This window comes from Entamoeba invadens, assembly GCF_000330505.1.
Source record: "Entamoeba invadens IP1 unplaced genomic scaffold scaff_1105074726239, whole genome shotgun sequence".
NCBI classification, from domain to species: Eukaryota; Evosea; order Mastigamoebida; family Endamoebidae; genus Entamoeba; species Entamoeba invadens.
Genome location: NW_004440091.1, coordinates 2,456 through 14,240, shown reverse-complemented (window position 1 = coordinate 14,240; position 11,785 = coordinate 2,456). Strand labels below are relative to the sequence as shown.

Genomic DNA, 11,785 nt, shown 5'->3' with positions numbered 1-11,785 from the left:
TGTTTAAAATGTAATTCAAACACAAAACTTGTAAATGGTAAGTGTGTTGGTCAATTACAAAATTGCAAAACAATCAACTTGGAAAATTATTGTGTCGAATGTGAATATGGTTATTATTTGAATGCCAATAATGATTGCGTACAATCTAATAACAATTGTCAAGTTGGTAATGAAAACGTGTGTATTAAATGTGTAAGTAATTATGTTATTGATAATGGACAATGCACAACAAACGAAGACTGTAAAGCAACGAATGGGATTAATTGTATTAAATGTTATAAAGGAGAACTCAACGCCAATTGTGGTTCATGCAGTGATGTCAATTGTATGACATGTGAAAACAACAGGTGTATTGTATGTAATGATGGCTATTATCTTGGAGATGATGGAATGTGCCAGTTAACAATCGACACATCGATTTATGATTACAACGACGTTATTTACTGTAAAGACGGGTATTACATTGATAACTCTGAGTGCAAAAGTTGCTCAACAAATAATGCGAATTGGATGAAATGTGATGTTGAGAAGCCTATGAAATGTTCAACAAACTATGAAATCACAGAGAGTGGTAGTTGTGAATCGACAACTTGCAAAAACAATGAAGAAACAGAACAGAATGGGAGGTGCTCTGTAACACAAGATAATTGTGCGTTTACACTCAATAATAAATGTGTTGAATGTACTAACAATTACACGATAGACGACAATGGAAATTGCATACAAAACAATGGAGAAATTGAACAATCCTATTGTAAAGAAACAACACAATATGGGTGTGTGAGGTGTAACGACAAATACTATTTATTATTTGGGAAGTGTGTGAGTTGTGATGATAACTGTGACGCCTGCATCTCAAATTCAACATTTTGTCTTTCATGCAAAGAAGGGACGTTTTTGAGTGACCACAAGTGTATTACAAACAACGTCTTGAATGGCATTTGTACACAGTTTATACCATCAGGTGGGTGTGTCAAATGTAATGATGGATATTACAGAAGTGGGTTGTCTTGTGAGAAATGTGACGTCAAATGTGGGACTTGCAACAACAGAGAAAGTTGTTTGACGTGCAACTTAACAAATTATCGAACGTCCAATAACGAATGCAAACCACAAAGCGACATTGTTGGGTGTCAACTGGAAACAACACAAAATGGATGTTCAAAGTGTTCTGATGGGTGTTTCACAGTCAACACAAATGAGTGTGAAAAGTGTAATGCGACTTGTGCAACGTGTGTGCAAACAAAATACGCGTGTACTTCATGTGATACAAATGAAGTTTTGGTTGACTCACAATGTGTTGATATTTCATTCATAACAAATTGCAAAGAAGTTGGTTATTCAAAATGCACAAAATGCTCATTTTGGCACACACCAAGTGCAAATGGCACTTACTGCAATTCACATGTTGTGTGGTGGGTTATACTAATAGGTGTACTTCTTATAATAGTTATATTCATTGTGACGACATTGGTGATTGTGTTAATAGTTAAACACGTTTCAAAATATTTAAAAGAAAAGTCCAATGAGACAACAACGACACTCTTTGAAATGTCAAAGTCGAACATTCAATTTGTGACAGTTGGTGATGGCGTTGTGGTAAATAAAACAAAAATAGTTTTCAACGATGGCGAAGAAGTCGAAGTCAACGAAAAGCAGAGAGATTTGTTGTGTGTTGGTAATATCACCAAACACAACATGAAAATCCAAATTTCAACACAAACACTCACAAACCAGAAATATCAAATTGAGAGTAATCCACAAATAGTCGTCTTGCCAAAAGGCTTTGCGTGTGAATTTGAGATATTACTGACACTTTCGTGTACTTCCAAAATTGAAAGTAAAATACTTTTAGTGGCAAATTCATATACACAACAAAAAGCAATTTGCAAAGCAATTGGGATATCTGCTCTCTCAAAAATTTCAATTCGAATTGATCCAGACGAATTAATAGAAGGTGTCAAAATAGGGGAGGGGTCTTTTGGTATTGTGTACAAAGGAAATTACAGGGGAAATGTTGTTGTTATTAAAAAGATGAAAAGTGCACAAGAAAACGTGATGGATGAATTCACCAAAGAAGTCTCTATGTTGGACAAATTCCGAAGTGAGTACATTGTCCACTTTTATGGCGCCGTCTTTATACCAAGTAAGGTGTGTATGGTCACTGAATATGCACAATATGGAAGTTTGAAGGATTTGATGAGCCACAAAAATTCGAATGAAATTGACTTTCAAATTCGCAATAAAATGATGATTGACGCAGCCAAAGGAATTTTGTATTTACATTCAAATGGGATATTACACAGAGACATCAAACCAGACAACATTCTCGTCTTTTCACTTGATGTGAATGACAAAGTGAATGCGAAATTGACTGATTTTGGAGCAAGTCGAAACATCAATATGCTGATGACAAACATGACATTCACCAAAGGTATTGGAACACCAAAGTACATGGCGCCTGAAGTCTTAAACAAAGAAAAGTACAAGAAGGCGGCTGATGTGTATTCATTTGCAATTACAATGTATGAGTGCTTTACGTGGAGTGACGCGTTTCCAAAGGATGTCTACAAATACGCGTGGGATATTGCAGACTCGGTGTGTTATGGCAAGCGCCCTGATTTAATGATGCTAACTGAAAAACAGAAAGATGTTGTTGTTAAGGCGTGGCAACAAACGCCAAAAGACAGACCTGATATTGAGACGGTGATTAAACAATTAGAATCGTTGTGATATTTATTTATTGTTGTTAAAATTTGTTATGTTATAACATGTAAATGTTTCGTTATTTGTTAATCAGCATATTTTTATTTACTGATTTAAACAAATAAATATTATAATCGTCTATATGTTTTGACCATAATAACAGTTTATGCAATGGTATTACATTGCACTTTGGTATTCAAAATAACTCAAAACTGTTTAAATAGTTAAAATACTAAAAACATGTAATTGATACATTAAATAGCATGAAATACATAAAAACTATAAAAAATTATAATTTTAATGTTTTTTAATAGTAAAAATTCAAAGTCCATTTAAATTTTTATTAGATTCAATTAGATTAAACCAGATGTTGAATGTGATGTCATTCAACTTTTAAACAAATGTATTTTATTTAATTCAATTGAAGAATAAAAATTTAATTATAACATTTTTATTAATCAAATAAAATTAATTTAAAATAGATATTAGAAAACACACTACTGAAAGTGTGTTTTTTAATAATTTCAAAACAAAATAATCAAAAACACATGTCCACAATAGATGGATATCACATGATGATTGTTTCTCAGTACTTTACAACAATTGATGATTTTATTAATTTGGAATTTGTTTGTAAAAAATATCAAAACAACATGGAAAAGTTCCACTGCAACCCAATCCCATTAAACAGAAAGACAATCAAGCACTTCCCCAATATCGAGACACTCTACATATGGTCTCGTAAAGATGAGACTTTTGGAAATGAAATTATAAGAAAGACATATCCTCCCGAGTTTCCAGATTGGAGTGAGACTTCTTCGACTTCAAGTAACGACACCGACTCAAATTCAACAGACTCGGACGATTTGTTAGACTCGAAAAAGCACACAAAAAGCATCAATAAAGTTGAAGAAATACTCGAGAAGATCGATTTTTACAAAATAGTGATATGGAACTACGAAGTGTATGAGACAGTAACTCGCACCATGACAAAGTCGATGTATGCCAATAACGGAATATCTAAATTTGAGTTCAAACGTGTCCAATATGAACGAGTAGAGTGGGAGTACTATGACGATGTTAAACAGATAAATCCATGTGACTACAACTTGAGGACACACACTTATGATTCAAAACTCCACTCGTTGCAAATCCCAAATTTTGTGACGTGGTTGCCCGACTTTTGCTTTGAGAATGCGACAGATTTGACTTCGGTGACTCTTCCAAGTAAAATACACGATATTGGCCACACGGGATTTTATGGGTGTTCAAATTTGCAACACATCATTTTGCCTGATAATTTGTTGGAGTTGAAAAATTATGCGTTTATGTATTGCAATCTCAAAAGTGTTTGTATTCCAAAGTTAGTGACTTCCATCGGGCAAAACTGTTTTTTAGATAATCGAAATTTAAGTTATGTGGAAATGAATAATCATGTCACTAAAATTGGGCAAAAATGTTTCAAGGGCTGTGACTCGCTGGCTGAAATTGTTCTGCCCAAGTCAATTAAAGTAATCGGAGAATGCTGTTTCAGTCCAGACACAAAAGTAATTCACAAAATTTAAACAGTCGTATTTTAAAGTTATGATTGTTTTAATATAATATAATATAATATAATATAATATAATATAATATAATATAATATAATATAATATAATATAATATAATATAATATAATATAATATAATAATAGTATAATAATAGTATAAATAGAAATAAAACAAAGTATCACTTGATTGGCACGTTTCTGTCTTGTGTAGTCCAACCCGGGTGTGTTTCTACTTTTCTGATGACTCGGGCCGGATTACCAGCAACGACAGTGTTGTCTGGGACATCCTTAGTGACGACACTCCCCGCACCAACAACTGAATTTTCGCCGATTGTGATATTTGGCATGATGATGGCGCCAGTACCTATCCAAGCACCGTCTTTGATTCGTGTTGGAAATCCGTACTCCAAAAGGGCGTTTCTGATAGTTGGATCTGTTGGGTGAGTACCTGCAAGTATTGTGACGTTTGGACCAATTAGAACATGACTTCCAATATAGACAGGGTTTGCATCTAGAACAACCAAATTGTAGTTTGCAAACGTCGTTGAGCCGACTTGGATGTACTTTCCATAGTCGCAGTGGAATGGAGGAAGAAATGTGACATTTTCGCCACATGCCCCAAGAAGTTCACGAAGGATGACGTCTCTCTTCTCTTCTTTTGGTTCGTTATTGAAAGCAATGATCTTCTCGTTGCAGACTCTTCGCTCGTTTATCAAGTCTGGAACTGTGCTGTCGTATAACTTACCTGTCAACATCAACTCTCGTTCAGTGGGTATGTGTTCGGCCATAATTTGTTGGATGTGAATTTGATAAAGCGCCGTTTTATAGTGGAAGTCGTTACTAAAACAATGTGTGAAAAGTTATTCAGTAAAATTTAATATAAGATTTTTCAACCGACTTTTTCGTCTGAATATTCTTGGTGTTATATCGGAATTAATAAAGTAATATTATTTATTATTCTAATAATTTGGTTTCCGATATAACATTTATTGATATTTAAAAACAAATGTTATTTGAATGTTCATTAATAATTAAAAAATTGATCGTTTTAATTATAATAGTTGTAATGAGGAAATGGTTGTTGTATTTTCAAAACAAACATGATTATTTTTTATAAATTTTAAAGTTGTTATACAAATAAATACACTTCTATTGATATCTGTATTATGTATCAACCACCAAAACAATTGATAAGAAATGAATTAGAACAAAAAACAAGTGCATGCGCCAAAAACGAAAAGACATCAAAACGCATCATTTGTGATGTTGTACGAGTAAGTTGATTTATCTACTTTGTCAAGTTCTTCATTTTCAACATTCAGAGTAAATGTGAGTGTGCAATCCTTGTTTGTGAACGTTTTCAAAACAAGTTTATTTCCTTCAATTGCATATCTGGTCGATCCAACACCCATTATTGTGCAAACGTCTGTGTATTAATGTTCTGTGGGTTTTGCGTCATCAATTGTATTTTCACATCCCTTGTTATCAAAAGTGTTCTTCACAGCAATGCAATCGTTGATGTTGTAGACAACAGGATAATTAACCAACGACGAACCAGTTGGCAGCCAGGTGTCACAGTACTAATACAAATTATACTTTACATATATAACATATTGAAACATGTTTAAAATAATATGTTCCACTTATCCAAATAAAAGTAAAAAATAATTTGCCTCTTTTTGTCCAAATTAAATTCAAAAAATACCAAAGAACAACAATTGAATAATAAATAAATCACAATAAAGATTCTAAAGTTAAAATATAATTGACAATAGATAAAAAGATGCTGTTTTTTGTTTTTTTCTTTAATGAATAAAGAAATTGTTAATAAAAATGAACCAAACAACCGAAAAATCACACATGTTGACTATTTTCTTGTTCATGCTTCCATTGCGTTTGCGAGGTACATGGCCAAGTTCAACGACGGTGAAAGAGCAATAAAAAGTTTGGGAAGTGTTCCCAATCAACATTCAATTATGTAAAGTACAAACTGAATACCACGTAAGTCAACACATACAATTCCAATGACTGCAACACTTGGTTGATCCAGTTAACAAGTTGCAACAGAAGGCGTTATTAAGTACAATCTACCTGATTATGTTACTGTAAAATACACGTACTATGGAAAATCGTGTTCAATTTCAAATGAAGATGGAAATCCAAGATAATCACTTTACTCTGGTGAGTGCATTAGAGGATCAAAAGAGTCTGAGCAATATGCGATTGAGGGAAAAATCTTGTCTTGAAAACTTTTGGAAACTCGGACCGCACAGGAAGCCACAAGGATATGAAAACGATTGCAGAACTCGACAAATGTGTGGATAAATCGACATACTCGTACAAAACCACAAGTGGTACGTTTGAGGTCTTTGCACTGTTGGCACCTGCATTTGCTTTTTTGTTCTAATAAATTATTAATACTTGTTGAATTTTTCTGTTTAATATTTTAATATTTAATAATCACTTATTTTAATAAATTTAGTTAATAACAATATTTGTATAGTAAAAATAAACTTAAATTGTTTATATTTGATAAATACAAAGAGTGTATTTCAATAACAATTCTGGAACTTTGGATGGTATTTTATTTAAGCATTGTGGTATTATCTTTTTGACAATATTATAATTAAAAGAAAACTACAATTCTAAATTTCTGAAATATTAAAAAGGATTTATTTAATAAAAACACAATCATTTTTTATTTTTTTTCAGACACCTATTAAAGTTTTTATAATTTTATCAAAATATAACAAAATCATAATATTGGTTATATAAACATTGTTGACTTTGAACATCATTTTGAATACAAAATTAACTTGTTGTTGATATATGATTTGTTGAAATTTAATATTACAATTAATTTCAAATAAGTATTAAGTTGATAACTTTATTTTTAAGTTGCCGATCAATAAAAAGCAGTTGTACACAGTTCAATGTAAAATACCATTTCAAACATTAAATATTTTAAATTTGATTCAATTACTAATGATTTGGTAACTGTTAATGTAAATTTCTTCAAAAATGAAAGTTTTTAAGTATCTTCAACTTGATAATGTTTTTTTCAAATCAAAAGAATTGAATTTTTTTGTCCATAAAATCTTTCATTCGTTGTATATCAACAATATTAAGCCATTTCATTCAATAAATAATCATTTTTTATTAATAACAACTATTATACAACAACGAACTAATAAAAACATAAATCTATAAATAAAAAGAGGTATTTAATAAGTGAAATTGAACTATTCATTCAGTGGAAATGGGTGATTGGTTCGTAAGTGGTGGAGATTTGCAAGGTGAACATGCTCTCGTTAATAGAAGAAACTGCCCACAAGGAAAAGCATACTGCCATAACGTGATCGACCAATGTTACGATCAAGGAAGAACTTTGTTGGTCAATTGTAATCTTCTTGGGACCACTTGGACTTACACAATGCTGTAACAATATCTAACTTGCTTTTGGATATTATTATATTTTGATATAATGAAAAAACAAAATAATAAATAATTTTATATATTGAAATAAATTTATTTTGATATTAATTTGAGTTAAATTCAAACATCCTTTTGAAATAACTCTATATTACAAAATTGAATATTTGTATATAATTGTTTATCATTTTAATTACTAAAAATAGTACTATATTTAAAACTTAAAACAACTTTGTTTGATATTTAAACAATAAACAGTATTGGGCTGGTACACAATGCAAATAACAATTTAGAATAAGTTAAATAACATTAAATTAATAACAACAGGCGTAAAACATACTTTTATGCTCATTTGTAATTAATAATTCACTGTGTAAATCCAACCCAAGTTTTGATAAAAAAGTTATCACAAATATAAATACCAATCATAAATAATAATAGTTTTATTTATTGTAAATATAATAATAGAGATAGAGGAACAATTAAATTTAAAATAAGCAAGTTTTCTCAATAACATGCATTGTCTACAATAACCAAAAATGAAGTCTCTATATAGCAAGTTTTGGAGTTTGATAAGAAAAAAATGCCGATTCTGGAAAACAATAAAATAATAATATTTTTTTTCTTTTCAGAGGTTTGACTATATAAAATATATAACAACTGTATTTAAACAAAAGTAGTATTTTTAATAAAAATAACATACATGTATAAATAAATTACAGTTAAATTTATATGTCATTTGACCATGTTGAATGATGAAAATTGCAAAAAAAAACAAATTGAAATTAATCACAACAAGACTGAAAATTATATATAACAACATAAATTAACATAGAATGTAAAATGGTATTTCAAATTATTCAGAAATGATAATTCATAAAAACAGTTACTCATTAAACCAAACTATTCTAACACACAATCAGTTATAATCTCCAAAATTAGAGCGCTTCTCAACCCTTCGTGGATTTTTTCCTTTTATCTTTTTATTTGCAAGACTCTGGTACCCTTCGCGAAGTTCACGCTTCTCTTCCGAACACCCTTCATCCACTTCTTCCGTTTTAAGTTCCTTGCGGGGGGCTGGTTTCACCTTTGGCTCTCTTTTGATATTGACAACTGTTTGGTAACTAAATCCTCCGAGAGATGGTGCCGAGCACTTCGACATGTTTGTTTTCAAGTTCAAATTTTTGAATTAATAAAACACTTTGAGGCTTGTCTTTTTTCGTTTTTTTAAATCTTTTTTATGATTTGTGTTCATCATAATAAAAGGTTTGAGTTTTGACTTTTGACAAGAATTAAATAGTTATATTAACTATAATATTTAATATTTTATTCATTATTTTATCCTTTAAATTATACTATTATATAATATTCTGTATAGTACACTTTAAATGCTCCAAACAATTTCTCTTTTATTATCAACGACTAAATAATAAAATAATTATATAATAAACACATTTATCATAACTGAACTAATAAGTGTTAAAGAATAAACAATGTGTTTTTATTGAAAATGATCAAAAATGAAATATAACCAATACAACTACATATACAATTTCAAAAGTTTTTGTTAATTAACTGTATTTAAATTGTCTACTTGAATATACTTTTATTGCTTTTTAAATACAAAATTTATAAAACGCACTATTCTTTATATTCAAGTAATTTCATTTTTATTTTTATATTTGGATCGATTATATATAAAGTATGAAATATGAATAAATTCTAATTGGCAATTTAAATTATTTATTCTTTATAAACAACTAAAATAATTAAAAATACAGTTTATCAATTGTAGCATTTCTTTCAAGTTGTTTGCAGCCCTTAAAACTCCCATACTCAATGCCTCTGAATCTGATATTTATTTTGTCAAGGACTTCACACCCCACAAAACAATTCATTCCATCTATCACAGTATTTCCTTCACATTTCACTTCTTTGAGAGACAAGCAATTCATGAAACACCCATCTTTAATTCTTTCCACTGTTTTTGAAAGAATCACCTGTTCTAAAGAAACGCAATTCATGAAAGTCTCATATTTTAATTCTTCTAAACATCCGTTTATAATCACATTATGAATGTCATGACACTCCAAGAAACACTCTTCTCCAATTTCTGTGATTTTGTTAAACTCTATTTTTCCTTTTAATTTGACACACTTTGAAAAACACGACTTCCCTATTATCTCAAGTTCTTGTGGAAATTCGAATTCCTCCAAATATCCACAATTCTCAAAGCAGTTGTTTGGGAGAATTTTAATTTTTCCTGTTGCACTTACTTTGACCAACTTTTCACAATTAGAAAAACACTTTTCACCCAATTTAATAACATTTTCCAAATTTATATCAGTCAACGAGGAACACTTTCTGAACGCCGATTTTCCGATAACTTTGATGTTCTTTAAGTTGATGGAAGTGATCTTTTTACAGTTGAGAAATGCGTAGTCTTGTATAGATGTGACACTTTGTGGATATTCCACACTCTGAAGCGATATACAGTCACCAAAGAGGTGTTCACTTATTTCGTTTAATTCACATTTTAACACAACAGCTGTGAGATTCTGGCAACAAACAAAGCAGCACTTTCCGATGTGTGTGACACTTAATGGAATTTCAATTTCTTTTATTGAGCAACACTGCTCAAAACAAAACTTTCCCAAGTGCATTAATTTTGATGGAAAGTTGATACACGTGAGTGATGTGCATCGCCCAAAGCAACAATTTCCAAAGCTTGTTATACTTAGTGGTGTATCAATGCAACTCAACGACTTGCACGTGTGAAACGCCAAATCACTAAAAGCACACATCCTGTCTTCTGTGTACACCGAATTCACAAATTTGATCGTTTTTAAGTTGATACAATTCAACAAAAAGCTACGAGGAACGTTATTTATTGAAAGTGGAAGAACGACTGTTGTTAGTTGTGTGCAGTTCTCAAAGACCGACTCACCAATGTCAGTCAGCAGTTCATTGACAACAACTTCGGACATTTTACACAAAGAAAACGCGTTGTTGCCAAGTGATTGTAAATTGGGTGGAAGTGTCATTTTCCCTTCATAATTGAAACGAAAGAATGTATATTCTCCTATTGAGGTCACAGTATCTGGAATTTTGTCAAAATTAATTAGTTTAGTGGACTGTACTATATAAGACGACTCAAAGGAGTGTTTTTTAATTTCAATAATGTTGAGACGTGGAAGAGGAAATGCAACATTCGAATCTTTTGATACAAAATATTTTTTGCGTGTATTAAAGTTGTGTGGTACTGTACCAAGTTCTATAGGGCACCACGATATCACTCTGTAAAAATTATCGTTTTCAAAATAGTCTGAAGTTCCGGGGTATATGTGAAAGGTCTCTAAATTTTGAAAGTACCTTCGAGTCTTGGTTGTAAGTGGAATTGGATTGAAATGGAACTTTAAGAGTGTGTCTTTATACTTTTTGCAAACTAATTGAACGTTTTTAAAGTCTTTAATCGTTTTGAAATAACACGAAATAACCATAATATGATATCCATCAATTTTTGCCATTTTAATGTTTTTATTAACAAGATCAAACTAATTAAACAATTACTCAAACATGATTATTTATTTATAAATTATATAAAACTAATATATATTGTAATTTAATTAAAATCAATTCAATATATTATAATAGAAATATAATAAAAATTGATATTGTCTTTTTACCATCTTTCACAGTTTTTATACAATAAATCAAAAAAGGTTGAAAAACAATTCAAGATAATTTTTAGTGTGTTACATTTTTTTTGTTTTTATGTTATAAAATGTTTTAAAAAACTTTTTATTGCTAGTTTTTATAATCTTAGTTGATAGCTTCAGCAAACTTGGCTTTTTATATGAAACAAAAAAATTCATCAAAAAATACAGTCAATATTCGATATAAGAATTTATTTGAAATAAGGAAGAAAAATAAGAGAAAGCTCTTATATCAAATAATAAAAAAAAAATAAAAACTATTAAAGTTTGTTTTCTATATAACGATATTGGGTTTTTACTATTAATTATAATAACAGTATTATAATTTATAATAAAAATAAAGTGGTTTTTCTAAAAAATGGTTTGTATTTTATTTTTTTGT

The 11,785-nt window shown here is 30.2% G+C and overlaps 4 protein-coding genes across 4 annotated transcripts; 2 read left to right on the top strand and 2 right to left on the bottom strand.

Moving 5' to 3' along the window:
* Positions 1-202: 202 nt before the first annotated feature.
* Positions 203-2,733, top strand: EIN_516920 (protein serine/threonine kinase, putative; the record flags this gene model as incomplete). The annotated part of the gene is made up of 3 exons (XM_004253529.1): positions 203-325; positions 348-354; positions 383-2,733. The coding sequence occupies 3 exons, from the start codon at positions 203-205 to the stop codon at positions 2,731-2,733; spliced, it is 2,481 nt and encodes an 826-aa protein (XP_004253577.1).
* Positions 2,734-3,254: 521 nt separating this feature from the next.
* Positions 3,255-4,271, top strand: EIN_516910 (hypothetical protein; the record flags this gene model as incomplete). The annotated part of the gene is made up of 1 exon (XM_004253528.1): positions 3,255-4,271. The coding sequence occupies one exon, from the start codon at positions 3,255-3,257 to the stop codon at positions 4,269-4,271; it is 1,017 nt and encodes a 338-aa protein (XP_004253576.1).
* A 163-nt stretch (positions 4,272-4,434) lies between these two features.
* EIN_516900 (hypothetical protein) lies at positions 4,435-5,043 on the bottom strand (the record flags this gene model as incomplete). Its single annotated transcript, XM_004253527.1, has 1 exon — positions 4,435-5,043. One exon carries the CDS (start codon positions 5,041-5,043, stop codon positions 4,435-4,437), a length of 609 nt encoding a protein of 202 aa, XP_004253575.1.
* Positions 5,044-9,456: 4,413 nt separating this feature from the next.
* Positions 9,457-11,214, bottom strand: EIN_516890 (hypothetical protein; the record flags this gene model as incomplete). The annotated part of the gene is made up of 1 exon (XM_004253526.1): positions 9,457-11,214. One exon carries the CDS (start codon positions 11,212-11,214, stop codon positions 9,457-9,459), a length of 1,758 nt encoding a protein of 585 aa, XP_004253574.1.
* Between the last annotated feature and the right edge of the window lie 571 nt (positions 11,215-11,785).